Source organism: Populus nigra, chromosome 10 (assembly GCF_951802175.1).
Source record: "Populus nigra chromosome 10, ddPopNigr1.1, whole genome shotgun sequence".
Lineage (NCBI taxonomy): Eukaryota > Viridiplantae > Streptophyta > Magnoliopsida > Malpighiales > Salicaceae > Populus > Populus nigra.
In genome coordinates, this window is record NC_084861.1 from 8912541 (window position 1) to 8929887 (window position 17347).

At 33.6% G+C, this 17347-nt stretch overlaps 1 protein-coding gene and 1 pseudogene across 1 annotated transcript; both read right to left on the bottom strand.

Moving 5' to 3' along the window:
* Positions 1 to 282: 282 nt before the first annotated feature.
* On the bottom strand, positions 283 to 7316 carry LOC133704461 (uncharacterized). The gene is made up of 7 exons (XM_062129288.1): positions 6950 to 7316; positions 5952 to 6421; positions 4674 to 4857; positions 4324 to 4548; positions 4102 to 4218; positions 1951 to 2187; positions 283 to 760 (listed from the first exon to the last, which is right to left on the bottom strand). The coding sequence occupies exons 1-7, from the start codon at positions 7004 to 7006 to the stop codon at positions 560 to 562; spliced, it is 1491 nt and encodes a 496-aa protein (XP_061985272.1). The 5' UTR covers positions 7007 to 7316; the 3' UTR covers positions 283 to 559.
* Positions 7317 to 13600: 6284 nt separating this feature from the next.
* LOC133704932 (protein ASPARTIC PROTEASE IN GUARD CELL 1-like) lies at positions 13601 to 15404 on the bottom strand (annotated as a pseudogene).
* Between the last annotated feature and the right edge of the window lie 1943 nt (positions 15405 to 17347).

The following is a 17347-nucleotide window of genomic DNA, read 5'->3' on the forward strand; positions in this document are numbered from 1 at the left end:
AACTGTCTACCGTGTCTTGAAAACGACATAAACAAGCAAAACCGCGCTTTCGAATACTGGAATGCATGACTTCAATTCTATACAAGAAAATATCAATGAGGAAATTGGTATTTTTAGCAATCTGCCAGCGGAATCAGATCAGAAAATGATGATGCAAGCGACCTCCACTTCTTGTATCCCATAAGCAATGCTTTGAAAAAATGGCGATTTACGTTAGTAAATATAAACAGATACCTAAAAAACAAAGAAATTATACGGTCCCGCACTGGACAACCAATCCAATTCCTCCAACCCAAAGAATCATTTAACTGTGACCACATGGGGAATCTACACAACTGTTTTTCAGCCATGCAGCTGAACGTCATTCCATGCACCAAAAATAAACAAAAAGAGAGAAGCTATATATATCTGAATTAATGCAGCTTCCGAACAGATTTTTGACCTATGCTCTTCATTTCCGTGTAATCAAGGTCCCAAACTAAACTAAAAACAAATTCAAAAACATGGATCAATAAAATACAGCACAATGAATTACAGCGCCTATTCCGGGCAAAGTTTGTCAGACGGGGACAGCATTGAATCGATTGTGGGTCAATACTTCCCTTGCCCGGGAACTTCTATGTTGAAGACGCTGGTGTAGTGCCTCGGACAACTGGTTGAAGAATTCAGCATCCCATCTATGTATTAACAAGGGGTCTTCAGCATAGCAGATATATATGGATGTCACGGCGCTTTCAACAGCCACCATAGCCAGTCCAACCTGGAGCAAACAATAGTTTTAACCTCCAACGGAAAAATATGGCATTTTACTACAGATGTACTTGCACTGTTGCACACCATCAAAATGAAATAAATGCCAGTCATGGAGGATTGAGAGCATGTTTAATGGTTCGTGATTCAGATTAAAAGCAATTCATTGTTGATCAGTGGTGTTTTTGCAGAAGCACCACCACCCAGTGTTGTGGTTGACAAATGGCTGGCTTTCATTCACATGTTTCCAGCATAACATGGAACTGAAGCCAGCCTTTAATTGATGCGACCCAGCAACCGCAGAGGAGTGTTTGCTGTGTAGCGATAATGGAAATTACTGTGTGTAATATATACATAATGAAATAAAAGAGGGAAAAGCTAATGCGATACTATTTAAAATTTAGGTGCCACCACCCCTCTACTTTTAATTCATTTGAGATTTAATCTCAACTTCCAATTTTGGGTATGACTTCCCTAAACTATATTTCATTCATAATCAAGTACTCCCATTAGTTTTTGCACAATTTCATCCATAAGTTAACGAATTCTGTATTTAAAAAGCATGGGCTTGCTAAGAAAATGCTATTTTATCCAATAAAGAATGAATAATAGCAAAAATACATATAATAAAGGAAAAAAATTCTAGTGTTCACTTGACCTTCTCACATACAACAATTTGCTATCTTATAGACGGAACTCCACCAAAAACTAACAGAAAGATTTGGTTTCAAATGAAACATAATTCACAGAGATCAAATCTGAAATTGGATGTTAAGGAATTGATTCTCAAATGAGTTAAATTAGGGGAGGTGGCACCCATTTTCCCATTTTGCCAAGCATGTGCTTATCTAGCTGAAATATCCACAAACTGATTAAACACTTCTGCTTTATAAAAGAGATGAATGCTTGATTTCAAAATAGGAACAGAGAGAGAAGCTCTACAGTGATACTTCATGTTATGGAAATGTTTTACGATATCAAAGTTGGAAAGAAATATATGTGCAAATCAGTGATATACTCTAAGTAGAGGTGAACTAGATAGGACAAGTTGCCACATTATAATTCTGAAACCCAACTTCTTAAATAACCAAGAAAGTAAAAAACTCCCAACTCCACATCCATTAAACGACACAAGCAGTTTTAGATCATAAATAGGTTATCAATTCCAAAAGAGAAAAGTCACTGAAAGACGGAACTTACCAAGACCATTCCCATCAACATTGCAGTGGATCCCACCATGGTCACTCTATCATCATTCCATTTGATATGAGTCCAAACACCCGAGCAAGTTCCACTGATGAGCCCTCCCAAAAGTGTAACCATCAGTAGAACTGCACCTGAACAATCATAGGCGACTAGTGCTTCAACTCCAGTCGATTGAAATAGTTCCCAGGCATCCCTAGCTGAACGGTTAAAACTTTTCCCATGAACAGCTATCTAGAGGGAGCACAACAAATACGTGAATTGTTGTATAAATATGCAAGAATTGGCTCGTGAATGATGACAAATCAACAAAGTTTTAATGAACTTAAAAAGAAAAAGGTAATAATAAAATTCCAGAAAAACAAAACGCTTTTATATTGAATGATGTGTCATCCAACACTGAAGCCATAAAAGTAGAAACTTATGCCACCTTGAATGCTCAGGGCATGTTTAATGGAAATCTTGTAAACAATAAAAATGTATCACATAAGTTAAGGACAATAAAACAGGACATAGATCAGTCATCAGTCAATCCGTAACACAACATGCCAGCCACCACTCCCTCCCCTCTAGACCAGAGAAGAAATGAAAGAAAAGGAATATGAAGGCCATCAAATGCCCTTGAAAGATAACAGGTCTGTATGTATAGTTGTGTATTGAAAGATAAAGATGCAGCAGGGGACAACTGCCTCAGAAAAAATTAGGAGGTAATGTTTCAGCTACTTCAGTGGAAACCCCCCACTTAAACCCATTCCCTTGAAACTACTTCATGTGTGTTTGTTTAGTATTGTGGTGCAAGGTGTTTTTCGCTTGAAAATGCATCAAAATGATTTTTTTCAGATTTATTTTTCATTTTCGACTAAGCACATCAAAATCATTGGAAAGCACTAAAAACAACATTAATTTGATGCTTTTTCAAACCAAATGCACTTTTGAAATGCACCCAAACACAGTTTCAAACATTAAAATAAAGGGTGCCTTCAACAGGTAAATAGAAGTAAAATTCATTGACTGAGACATTATGAATCCCACATCTAAAAAAGCAATCTACTGCTTCCTTACTATTTATCATCTTCCCATACTTTTCTTCTATCACTTGCAATTGAAACTAGTTCTGAGATATTGACTATATTCCAATACAATGCTTACCCCTTTTATTTTCATGTACACCAAATCTACTCTGCTCCAGTGGGAAAATCAATTAATGATGATATAACCATTGCTAGTCTCACCCAAACCAAGTAGGGTCTTCTAAGGCTGTTCATGTAATATTTTCACGTGTCTCCATTCTCAACACTAAACCCTGCATAATAGCTTTTGGGTGGTCTAAGGCCTCCTTCCACTACTTCATCAATCAAACAAGCTGCCAAAGTCCAAATAGCTAAAGCCTGCACTTTTTTTTATTCCATTCACAGTGACTCTTCTTATGACCTTTTGATGTGGTCTTCACTAACAAAGCCTTAAGCCTCATTCAACATGCACCAAATTTTTTTCTTTTTCTAGTGAAAATTCATGATTTCTTTATGATCACCAGGGAGGTCACCAAGATGCTCGTCACGTCTAAATTTCCATACCCTGTCTACCCTCCTCTGAACAGCCTAATATTCCGCTCCAAAAACCATTATAGCAGAGATCTGGTACTAAACATTTTGATATTTGGTTTGGATGAAGGATTTTACTTAGAACTTTTATATTATTTCCTACTAGGATTTAGTTTTCAAGTTTATTGGGCATAAAGCGGAAATCAATTAAGAATTTAATTTTATTTCCTATCTATTACTTCACTACGATGTCTCAGTGTAATTCACCATCCTCTTTTAATAACTCATATCTCCTCCATCCTTCCTTGTCCCTGATCATTCTCTTTTAAAATTCATGACTTCAGCCTTCATTTCCTGGTCCTAAAATTTCCAAGTAATTCTTTTTCTTCCATAGAGTATAATTTAGAGGCACCAATGTTGAAAAAATTCACTGGAACACAACTGAAAAAATTGAGAATGTTTCAGTTTTCAAAAAATTTCTCTGTGCTGACAATGGTCATGATTAATGTACCACAAGATCATCATAAATGAAAGGTTATGAAGAATAATAGACAGTTAATTTGATAATAAAATTATGTACAGGTGACAAATCATTGGCAGAAAGTACCTGGACATATGCATACTTGTTGAAAAAGCGGACAAGAGTCTCTACAAGATGGAATAGAAAATCAACACAGCAAAGCAAGCACTCGTTCTTGCCTATCTTCGACCGCAATCCCCTGATCTAAAATGTACTTTGAAGTTAAAAAAAATGGACAAACAGAAACAAGATCAACATTGGAAACAAGCTAGTTAACCAGTTAGAGAAAGGAAATGTTGGCGTCCCGACCTCCCACCGTAGTGTCCTAATTGCAGCAGTGAAGAGTGATCCATAGCAAATGCTGCCAAAAGATTTCGTCACAGAATACCTAAGAGACTTCATCAAAGGGTTGGCAGGCATTGACGCTGCTTCTCGACCGCCATGGATAAGAACGAGGAACACCATCCCAGACACTATAACATGTACAGTATTACAGAGTACTGCACCCGTCCAAAATAAGCTCAGTGACAGAACCTGGGTGTGCAATTAACAACATTAAAAAGATATACCTATAGATAAGGGATGTTTTAGTAGAACATTGTCGCAGTTCTCATCCCAGTAGCAGAAGATGGAATAAAGCGCAAAACTTGCCAGCTCACCACAAGAAGCCACCAGCGTCCATTGAGATTAATGTTTGAAGCCACAACACCAGCTGCTCCAAAAGACCACAATCCCATCCACAAAAGCATGACTAGCATGAATGCATATGAAACTCTCATAACTTCAGGAAGGCTCCATACCATTTTCACAGCTTTTTGAAGCACCAGCATGGTAAATGGGAGTCTGAAAAATCAGCAAATGGTCAGAGGGAGATCTTGATATCCAAGTTTTCAATTAGAAAAAGAACCCTTAAATGATACTAAATATTGCATCTACTTTGTCATTAAGGAAAAGTTCATGTACTGTATAACTGCACATACATAGTTTTCTAAATTGTCACTCCAGGAAAGTCCTATCGGTTGTTTAATTACAAAATCACAAATTGAAAAGGAAATTGGGAGAAAAAAATTAAGAGAAACAACCTTAGTGAAACTCTATGTAAATATACAAGTTAAAAAGAAGATGAAAAAAAAATAAAAAGCTTTGATTCTGGACACTTGTGATCCACGCCAACGCGCTTGACTCCAGACACTTATGATCCACACCATCACCTAAGATGCATATGCTATAATCATTAAAACTACAATGCATGATGACTACCACATTTGCTTTTAAGGTATGGATGGTGAAGTATAAACTTGACACTGTAAATTGACATGTTCCAGACCTTACCCGGGAAGAAATCTATCTTAGCTCTCACAGGATAAATTTAACAGAGGCTGACCAAAACTATTTTTCATATGGCTATGCTTCTTTTTACAGTCCAAGCCTCCTAGTAACCATTTTATGAGAATTGAAAACCAAAATATGTAGAGCTATGGATAAAAACTAAATGAAAAGAACGAAAAGAATAAGTAAAATTTTAGCCTATTCCGGCGATAAAATCATTCTTCTAGAGATCACACCTTCTAAAGCTATGGATAATCAACTGCATTTCAAATTTACTAAGGATTACAATAAAGTGAAATCTTTTGATCTCACTAAATTAGAAGATTTAAAGTTTTTCATATAATGATTTGCATGCAATGCGCATTATAAAAGACTAGTACAACAAAATGTTCAATCGTTAAAAAGCGAGCACGGTGACAAGAAGTAAAAGGAACACTTCAAACTCAAACTTAAGTGCTCAACTTATAGGATGCACTCTCTCTTCTAGATTTTTTCAACCTTGTTCACTAAACTAATGAAATTGTGAGCCAGAAGAAACTCCTTTACAAGCACCAGACACTTGCCACAATTACATTTAAATGCAAAACCATATCATTTCAAGCTCGTACCTGTCTATAACAGATATGACATACAAAAACTGCAAAGCAGCGCCAGTTGCAAAAGTGACACCCCAAAAAATCTGCTCGCTCCAGAAACACAAAACACTAACCACGGCAAGATAAGTAGTCAAAATATGCACCGAGATCTTCATCATATGATTCGCCTGAGAACCAAGTAGCAACAACCAAGCCCACCCAAGTAGAGTCCCAACTCCACCACCAAGACCATACATTGGCCAATAATCCTCCGTAAGTCCATGACTATTTTCCACCGTGACAGTCGTATTACTAGTGTATCTATCAAAATTAAATCTATCCGATTTCTTAAACCTATTGAGCCCAAGAACTGCAAGAGCAAGTGCTAATCCCATCAAATGAAATAAAAAGACTCCTAACCAGAAAATATCATGCCAATGGCGTGGTATATCGGTCGCCAATGTTTGATCACCGCTCCCGCTTCTTCGACTCCTCCCTACATTCTAAAACCACAATAAAACATAGAAAAAAAAATTCCGAATTCAGCATACTCAATCAATGCAACGGTAAAAATGATGATAAAAAAAATTGTCCGGTAAGCAACTGTGAAATTAAATCAACGTAACAAGAAATTTTATATATATATATATATATATATATATATATATATATATATAAAATAAAAAAACTCGTCAAACTTAATTGTTCCTTAATCCAAACATTTGTGTCGGCATATACTAAAAATGACCACTGAACTGAAAAATTCCGGTGCGAACGTTGTACAGATACGTGGCGGTCCCACGCAGTGGTTATGGGACCCACACAAATACAGAAATGACTCGAAACCAAAACATAAACATTGGAAGATTTCTAAATTTGAAAAGAAAAAACATAAGAAACATCGAAGATCAGTTAAACATGAATTTTGAAATCACTGCCTCGTAATTTGAAATCAAAAAATTGAAAAGATTAGCGAATAATTAAACTGTTGTAGAGCGAGTGGAAATGGAAGAATTGGATAAAAGGAGAACCTGATCGATGGCAGCCATGGAGGCAGAATCAGAGGAAGAACTATGAGAGTCGTTCATGGGGGTTGCTGATAGAGAGATTGGTTTGAAGGAGGAAGTGGATTAGTTGAATGATTAAAGCATTTTTAACTAGCGGTCAAATTGAATACAAAATTTTCAAAGTAAATGGAGAGAGAGAAACTGGAAACGTAAAGAACGGGGGGAGGGGGGAGGGTCAATGGAGAGGGTATGAGATTAAATAATGGCAGTGTGTTGATTTTGAGGAACGTTGCGCGAAAGGGAGGAGAAACTGAAACTCAACGGCTAGAGTGAGAGAGAGTTTTGAAGAGAGAACAGAGATGTTGAAGTATAGCTTTGATTCGCCAACGTGGGCTTATTGTCTTCCGAAAAGGAAATGAACTGCACTGTACTGCCGCCACGCGCTGTTCTTTTCTCTTTCTTTTGTTTTTTTTGAAAAAACTCTTTTCATTTTTAACCATGATTACACCATATGCTTACATGTCCAATCTGTTTTGCTTTATGGAGATAAGTCAAGAAAAATAATTGCGGTATGTTTGGAAGCATGGTTTAACTTTGTTTTCATGGGTTATTAAATTTTTTTATTTTAAATTATTTTTTATATTTTTATATTGTTTTGAAATACTGATATAAAAAAAATTAAAAATATATATACTATTTTAATACATTTTTAACAAAGACATACTAAAAAAAAACAAAACTCGACTACACTTTCTTTTACGTATATTTCATCACTTGTTCAAAAACGATTTAAATAAAAAAAAAAAACAACTTTCATTTAATTTGTCTTTTCATATTGCCTTACAAAAACCTTGTATGTAGATTGATTAGATGATGAACGAGATTTTAATTTTAATTATGAAATGTGTGATTAAGTAGGCTGGAAAATCAATTTAAACTAGATCTTCTTTCAGGATTGGAATACATCTTTTGAATCGGCTCCCTGTGTATTCGAATGGACGAATTTCATCGAATATTATTTATAATGTTCGAACTCGTAAAGTCGAGGGAGGGAATAAATTTTCTCGGCCACTAAACTGATCATTGAATTTGAAATAAAAAAAACCATGAATTATAATCCTTTATTTACGTTGATGAGAAATAATTTCTAGATAAAATAGTTGCGGCTATGTCTAGGATTCTATATTGAGATTAAACTATGCATATCGTTAAGGAATTTCTGTAATGCACCGGCGTGAACGATCCGACCAAATCCTTTGTTTTAAAATGATTAGTGGTAGTACGTAGTTCTGACCATGTCGATAAAATCATCCAGACAAACACAATGACTGCACGACCATATAAATGGTGATGTCACACACTATACATGGAACCAGTAAGACAAGAGGCCGTGCCATGCCGCTGTCAAGTAAATCTTTTTTCAACATAAGAGATTATTCATGCCGACGACAATGTTTTTAAAAAAACAATAAAAGTTCAGGAATTAATTTATTAATTTAACTAGATTTAATCATTTCAATTAATTTAATAATATAATTAAAAAAATATTAGTAATAAATAAAACGAATAAATTTTTTTATCAATAATTAATTAAAAAAACAAGTTGTAACATCATACTTGAAAAAAAAACAAAGAAATGTTTGTTGAGGGCTTACTTTTGCTTCGATGCGAACACCATCCCACCATCAAAAGAATTTTGTTGAGACGGTTCTAACACCACTGCAAAAAGATTATACGACAACATTGAAATAAGTTGCATGTATCATCAAAGCAATGACCTGAAAAGCAAGTCAAACTAAATATTATAAAGTGAATATCTCGTCTTTGTATTTAATTAACTAGTTCAATTTAACTTTAAAAATAAAATTTATACAGAAAAGTTAATTTTAACAATGAATGGCAAGTAAAAAGACCCGATATAACTTAGGTCATTTATGAAAAATCTTATAGAAAGTAACGAAGCCCAACCTCCAATTAAATAAATGTTTAGAGGCAAAACTAAAAAAACATGAGCTTAAAAAGAAAGGAAAAAAATAAAAGGTCGATATACTAAACATGCAACCTATAAATGAAAGGTCATTAAGACTACTTCAACAATATCAAGAGAGGTCGTCTTTAACTATTAGAACTCGTAGCACCTGCTGTTTGAATACGACAAAGTAGCGAGCATATTTGCTGCGTGCAATGCATAGGATAACCAATTTTATTTTTTAATTAATATTTATATCAATAAAAATATCAAATTGTTTATCAGTTAACTTGGTTATAACTAAAGAATCAAAATTAAAATACAAAAAAACCCTTAAACACTAGTAGAATAAACTTTGTCTTCCAGGGTAATTTAGCAATTTTTTTTTGTTTTTTAAAAATAAAAATCCAAAAAAGCTTGTAGAAGCAGTTAAATGAATTTTGATTTTAAATGTAACTTATTCATTTTGTTGTTTTTAAAAAACATTAAAAAACCAAATTGGTTTAGATTAGTGTGATAATAACCAATATATCTTGCAAACAAATCCGTATTGCCTCCAATAATTAGTTTTAAAAACAATTTTTAAATATAAATATTATTTTTAAAAATATATAAAAAATAATTTTAAATATAAAAATTAAATTTTTTAAAAAACAGTTTCTTGTCAAGTACTGCCGTATATACATGCTCAAAGTGAGAGGAAAGTAGATGTGGCGATCAGTTAAAATACCATAAGGATTATTTGAAAAGGAAAACAAACCAAACCATGTCCCTGTTCCAACGTTTAACATCCTCTTTCATCAAATAATTAGGTTCTCTGAGATTCTCTTGCATCACTGACAAGATTACTTGCAATGAAACAAATCGATACTCACAGTTTAACCATGGATCACAAGAGATGATTGGATGACAAAATCTAGGACTTCCTTTTCATAAAATTCTAGTCTGCAAACACTTTTGATGGGCAGTACACAGCCAACAAGGGAAAAGAAAAGGAAAAAAGTTTGATGCTCTGCAGGTGTCATGAACTCGTTGAACGCTCCCTTGTGATGGATGGAATTAAATTCACATCATTCTGGAGATTTACGATTCTGCCTGCAGGGTGTGGATTTTTCGTTTTTCCTTTTTTTATATAATTACTAGTCTTTCATCCATATCCACGTGATTCTCCATTTTACCCGGTCCTCACCTGCCGCTTTACCGAGAGGGACTTTTATTTAATTCAAAGAAAAGAAAAGAAAAGAAAAGCTATATTTGATGCAACCATCCGAATTGATTAGAATCAATTAAATATAACCACCTTGCTGTCACCAACACAACCTCCATCTTTCAGCATTTTTGCCTCGTGTCATGAACTGGCTTATCTGTGGACCTTGCCAAGGACATTCCCCGTGTTGCTTGCTCCTTCGAGAGAGTTCTATCCTCTGGATTGCTTTCTTAGTAAATCCTAAACATTGCATTTTAGAGAACAAACAAAGGTTGGACCAATCGGGCTAAGACAAGATTCATTTATATGTTTGTTTTCGCTGCTGCTGTGTTTGTTTTTAGTGTTGATATTTATTATAAAAAGTAAAAAAAAAAAAACAGTAGTAAAAACATGAATTTATTGTTTTCATCTTATATTTTTTACTGTAAACATAAACAAAAACAAACACAACACAACAATCCACGTTTCGCGTATTCTTTACAGGCAATTTGAATTGCAATGCAAGACCTGGTTAAGTTAAGCCTCAATTGTGCTGGGCTCAACAAGTCGATAAAGTGACAACAAATTGCCTACCGACAACAAACCTAGCCCAATAAATTGTCTCGTTAGCATGCTGCCTGGCAGCTGCTCCAAGTCCATCACGTGTTTATCTGTGTCGTGTTTGAGATTGTCAAGGTTTTATATTGTGTTTTAAAAATATTTTTAAAAGTTTTTTATTTTATTAATATATTTTTATCAAATGATTTTAATGTGTTAATATCAAAAATAATTTTTAAAAAATAAAAATAATTATTTTAATATATTTTAAAATAAAAAATATTTTAAAAAATAACCACAACCATAATTATAAACACGATTAATTGCTGCAGAATCATCAATGAATTTTTTTTTTAAAAAAAACACATGAATTAAAGAGGGTAAGCCTCATGTTCAGTGTTCTTAACGGTTAAAACAAATGACTAATCCATGTTGACTATAGATCTGACTCAGCTAATAATTTTGAAATGAACACCTCTCAGGTTTAGGAAAATATGGTATTAAGCGTATACAAACCATCGATATTAATTTGAGTTTTCTTATATAAAAAGACAACAATTATTTTTTTAAAAAAATATAATAACCCATTTATGAGGTAAAATTAACTCGTGATCATTGAAATTCAAAATCAATAATCCATATTTCTAACGTAGCACCTTGACTTCAAAGTTTCTCTATTTCAAAATTACATTACGACATGACGGGAAATCTTCAAGTGACAGCGTGTCCAACAACTCACCAAACATATATTTCTTAGTTTGTTTAAAGCTAAATCGTATACTTTGAATTAAAAGAGCATGCCTTGGAATATCATGGATTGGCAATGTCAATACTGGTTGAACAGGCCCTGGTTCTTTCAAAGGACACCGATGAGATTCTGAGAAGAAATCCAGGTCTGCTCAGTCAACCATGCATGGAATGCTTCAAGCAACAAGACTTGAATAAACTTTAGCCGTGATCAACTCTTGATCTTGACATGAAAAGACTGGATCAACCGTCAAACTTGCCCTTTTCGCGAGGAAAATAGTGTCATGGCTCGCCAGCTGGTGCTCATCTAATTACACATAAGAAAAAACCTCCCATTCCCAGGTCAAAGACTCAAAATTCTGTGTCATCCAAGGGACAAATACCACGGTGTGGACCGTTCCCCGCCCATATAACGTTACCCAGTATTTTACTATGTAAACAATCCCTGAAAGCTGAGAAGAAACCAAAACATCTCCTGCGCCAAAAGAAAAGGGCAAATACAAGTGGAACAGCATATTTCAATGAAACACGAATCCCGGCATCGGGTTCAAAAATATATATACATTGCCAGCATTTGCTTCAGGTCATATGCTCTTTTTACAACACAAAAAATAAATATTCAGACTTTTTCAATATATTTTTTTATATGTAAAAAAACCTAATTGTAAATTTAAAAGTGTGAGCATACATTTAATTTAGTAAATTAAGAATTATCTATATCTATATCTATAAATAAATAAATAGTTAGTAATAACTAAAAACTATACAAAAAAATCAAGAAATTGATATAAATCAACATATTTGATCTCGCAACACGGGTCATGTACCTAGTTTGTGTTTAATAATTTTATTTATAAAAATCAATTTTTTATTTAGTTAATTGATAATAGAAATAGATACATACACAAAAACAGTTGGATAAAATCAAAGAAAAAAAAATATCATACAAGATTGCATATATTAAAACAAAGCATTATTATTTTTCATGAAAACTAAGTAAAACTAAACAATAATTAACTAAAATTAGAAAACTAAGAGATAGATTTGCATATAATTATTTGATCTTAAAGAACGAGTCATCAACTCAATTATATTTATTAACCTTATTTCTCGAAATTAATATTTTATTTAATAAAATAATAATATAAAAAAATACACATAAAAAAACAATGAGAAGATTAAAGAAAAAAAAATCATGACTGCACCAAAAAAACCTCATAATATAAAAAAATGTTGAGATATCAATTACTCATAACCTAAATAAAAATTATATTATATTACATTAAAAAAAATTCATGAAAAATTATTGAAATGAAAAAAAAATCAATAAAAATTCAAAAATAAAAAATAAAAAATAAAAAAAATTTAAGCACGTGAGCCTTACCTGCGTAGCCAAGCGCACTTGGAATAACTTTTATTTTTTTAAGAGTTCGCCTCATTTTTTTAAGAAAAGAAATATGCATGCAACGCTCACCTGCTTCCCTCCACAATCTAGCCATCAATAGTGGTTGAAAAATCTAGAAATGTGGATTTTTGAACTAGAAATATATTTTGCAACCTAAATTCAATTAAAAATACTAAATAAAATATTTTTAGAACCATCCAAAATCAATATAACAACCATAAACACTCTAAAAATAGCTAAAAACACAAAATCAACTTTAAAAAATTGCCTTTCAACTTCAACATGTTTCTTCAGGTAAAATTAAAATTTTAAAGGAACACAATCAAACCTTTTTTTATCTCAAACCTATGAACACCAATAACAGATACTTTATCATTGAAAGGTTACTAAATTAACTATTTTTTCTCCCCTTTTCATTCTCAATCACTTTATCATTTCTTAATTTTAAAGATTAAAATTACTACTTTAAAATTAAAATTTCAAACTCTTTTCATCTTGAAACCTATAAATATCGATAATAAAGAGTTTATTATTGAAAGGTTGTTAAACTAGCTATTTTTTCTCCCCTTTTTATTCTCAATCACTTTATTATTTTTCTAATTTAGAGATTAAAATGTAAAGAAAATAAATTTTTAAACAAAAATAAAAATATTTAAAAGCGACAAGGACAATGAAAGAAAAAAAAATGACCATTAATTTTTCTATTTGTCTTACCCCTTTCAATTCTGCCTCTCCTGAATAATTTTTGATAAATTAGTTATTAATTTGAATATAAAAAAAATATAACTAAAAAAAAATTAAAGAATAAAATTAAAAAAAAAATCCTGTGATTCTGTGAACAACTAGACTAACTACCCCATACATATGAACTTTTTTCCCTTATCTTCAAAGTGGTAAAACTTCGCTTTTCATTTCTTACTTAACATGGGTAAACTAAAACAGTTTTTTTTTTTTTTTTAAAAAAAAAACTGAACAATAAAAACTGGTCAACACATACATTATCATGACTACCTTCTTTCAAGTCAACCTTCCCTAGCGGTTAATTACATGGTTCCGCTTGACTCGGAACCCAACAAAAGGGTCCACGAGATCATAAACGACACGTGTTCCCCGCTGCTGGACGTTCCTAATAATGGACAAAGATGAAGCCGTTGGTGCAGAAGCAAAACAAAACGTTCCTTCCGAGTCAAGCGGAACCATATAATTTTTCGCCTGTAACGGTAACAACTTCCCATCAGGAAAGTGAGACGACACCGTTGGCACCTCCACATTCCCTCTAGAAGACAAATTATAACACGCGTCAAACAACGATATCCCGTTAGTTGACGGCAAGTCCTTCGTTCCCCTAACAACGCACTACTCAGGGAGTTTTAAACGTCCGTTTGCAGCTAAGTAATGGCCGGAGAGTCAACTATTACCCCTCCATTTCCTGATTCATCGATTTGAAACGCCGACACGGGAATCGATACCAGCTCACCACCTACCCCCAGTCCCGTTAATCCAACGTAATAAAAGGTATCGAGCTGGTGGTTCCTGATTAACGGAGCAGTGACGGTGTTGGGAGGGAGAGTTGAGTTAAACTCGAGAGTTGAAGCCGACTGGAATCACGATCCACGAGGCAATAAGAAAATGACGTCGTAATGATCTGAGAAGGGAAAGACAACGAGCCTCGTCCGAGTCCAAGCAAGCCAGCAGCTCCAATAAACAAACCTTCATTATTATGTCCACAGCCGATAACAGCCGATACCCACATTATCAACTGAAGCCGAGCCGAGAGTGATAGTCCCAGCAACAAAATCACCAACGGTATAAGACCCATCCCCGTACGAAAACTTGTAGGGACACGTGTCGTCCCGGCATTCTGACACGTCGAGGGACCTGCATTGCTTGGTGTTGCAGGTTAAAGGAGAGAAGGAAGCCGAGGTAGCCGGCTCGAAGATGGGGGCGGCTTGCTGGTAACAATCAGCGCAGGTGCGCACTGTACCCAGTTAATGTCACTGCCAGTGTCGAGTATAAGATTGGCTTGACTAGCTGGTTTTCCGATTCCAACTCGGGAGAAGTACTCACCACTTGTAGAGCCTTGACTCGTACCAGATATAACCGGGCTTTGCAGAGCCTCAGATTTGAATTCCGAATCAGTCTCAAGTGGTTTAAGATCTGAAGTGGAAAAGGAATTGATGGCTAGATCTAAACGAGTTGAGAGAGACTTGACTCGGGCTGAGTCACGCTGGAGCCGAGATAAGGTTAGTGATTTGTAGTCAGTGTGCGTGGTTTTTTGAAGGGAAGTTCTAGAATGCAGCTCTACCGCTAGTTCTGACGAGGTGGTTTCTTTCTCTTGTTGGTTAAACATTGACGTTTTGGTGTTAGAAGAGAAAATGTTTTTGGTTTTTTGGATGGAAGAAGCGACGTCAAGGAATGTCGTTTTGGAGGGCTGTGGTGTTGGAGTTCGAGAGGAGGAAACAAATGGAAAAATGAAAAACAGGGAGAAGAGAGCGTAAAGGAGAAGCCCCATTTTAGCCAATGAGAGAGAAAGGGAGAACAAGACAGGGTGAAAGCGAGAGGAAGGGAGTGCTTGTGCTTGTGTAATATATAAAAGGGAAGTATAAAGAGAGAAGTCCTGAGTGAGTGGGGCTTTTAATAGCCTATTTGTTTATTATGCATTTTAAGAATATATTTGAAAGAATTTTATTTTTTATTTTAAATTTATTTTTTTATATTTTCAAATTATTTTTTTTATGTGTTAATATTAAAAATAAATAAAAATATTATCTTAATATATTTTTTAAAAAATATATTAAAAAACAATTAATACAACGTTATCAAATTTGCTTTAGAGGATAAATTTTAAAGAATCTTTGTTGCACGTTATGCTGATCTTTGTGGGTTTAGTGAAAGAAACATGTCTTTAAATCCTGTCCGTGTGCGAGTTTGAGTTTTTAATTAATTAGTGTTTCATTGCGATTAGCATGATTAGTTATTGTCCGTGACTAATCTATATAATGATGATGCTTTCGGTGGAGTCCACTCTTTACTCTTTCGACCGCTAATGGGCTCTATGATTTTAGCTGGAAGCTTTATGGCTAGAAGGGAAACGGTTTGGGCCTACGTTGTAACTTTTGTGGATCAAAAGATTGTCTTCAAGTCGTCTCTCTCGAAAAGCGTGTCCTGAAGTTTTGCACTACTTTAATATCATCATTACAAGCGTATCAGTGAGAGTAAGATGCATCTCGGTTCAATCATTCTGTCTCGCTTAATTATTCTTTAGTAACCTGGCGATGATATGATGTTTGAAAGTAAGTTGATATTTTATATATATATATTTTTTAAAAAATTATTTTTTATTTAAAAGTAATATTTTTTTTATAAAAAAATTACCTTCATTTTCTTAACATTAAAAAATGGTAATACTTTGTCTTTTTAAAAAAAAATTATAATTTACATATAGTGCAAGATTTAAATTCTAATAAAAATATGTCTAGACATTTTTTTTTCTTCCCTTTTCTCTCCTCCTGCCTCTTTCTCCTCTCTTCTTTCTTTCTCTCTTCACCTTGGCTGACCAAACTAAGGTGAATGTAGCCCCATCCATCTTCTTCTCCTCTTTCTTAGTTACTAAAACCATCAAACCCACATTGTTAAAATTAAAATCAAACCACAAACCCTCATTTAAAATTAAAATCTCTAACTTATTAATTCAACTACTTTTTAGTGCCTCTTCTTCTTCATTTTTATGTCGAGTTTTCTTTGGTTTTCTAGTTCGGTGAGATTTGGATTTGAGGATTGATGAGTTAATTTTTTGTTAAGATTTTTATAAATAAAAATCTTCTTTAATCAAATGGGTTTAACAAATATGTTAGATCAAGATACTTGAAATAGGTAATCCGTTAAATCCAAAGTATTGTAGGTCTAACTGACAAACATTCCAGAACCAAGACACATAAACTTAACAGTCAGCTAAATCCAAGGTAATATGGGTCTGACAAACATGTCAGACTTAAAAAACTTAGACATTACCAAATTTTAAGGCTTTATGCTTAATTTTAGACAATCCTCTACATTATAAGTATTAAAGGGATAATAAATTGTCATGTCTCTCCATCTATAATAATTGGTTATATTAAAGTAATGATTTCATTATACTTATAGGTGTATATAAGATCTCTTAAGAAACCTACCATACTTACTATCTCATTAATGATATGTAAGAGATATTTGTCTCTCGTTGATATCGCCGAAAGTAGAGGACTTTCTGGTTTTTTTAATGGAAACGACAAGGTTCAGATGGTATAAATACCCTCTGAACCATCCAGGTAAAGGGTTTACAACTTCTTATCTCTTAAAATAAAAATATTTAGATTTCAAAGCATTAACAAACTTAAAACTAAAAAATAAACATCTTTATTCTTGAAATTTAAGACTAGTTATTTAATACATTTTTCTATAAAGATATTAACTTTATCATCAGAGGATCTTTGAGTTTTTTTAATTAAGATTGTTTTTGCAGGTATTCAAAACTGTAAGTAAGAGTTTTTTAGATTAAGAAGAAAAAGTCCAAGCATA

Bases quoted from the DNA above. Each gene is read 5' to 3' on its own strand.
- LOC133704461 (XM_062129288.1), bottom strand. From the start codon at position 7,006: ATGAACGACTCTCATAGTTCTTCCTCTGATTCTGCCTCCATGGCTGCC. The intron at 4,858-5,951 runs GTACGAGCTTGA...CTGATTTTTCAG, and splicing joins GTCATATCTGTTATAGACAG to ACTCCCATTTACCATGCTGG. The intron at 4,549-4,673 runs GTGAGCTGGCAA...TTGCACACCCAG, and splicing joins GACGCTGGTGGCTTCTTGTG to GTTCTGTCACTGAGCTTATT.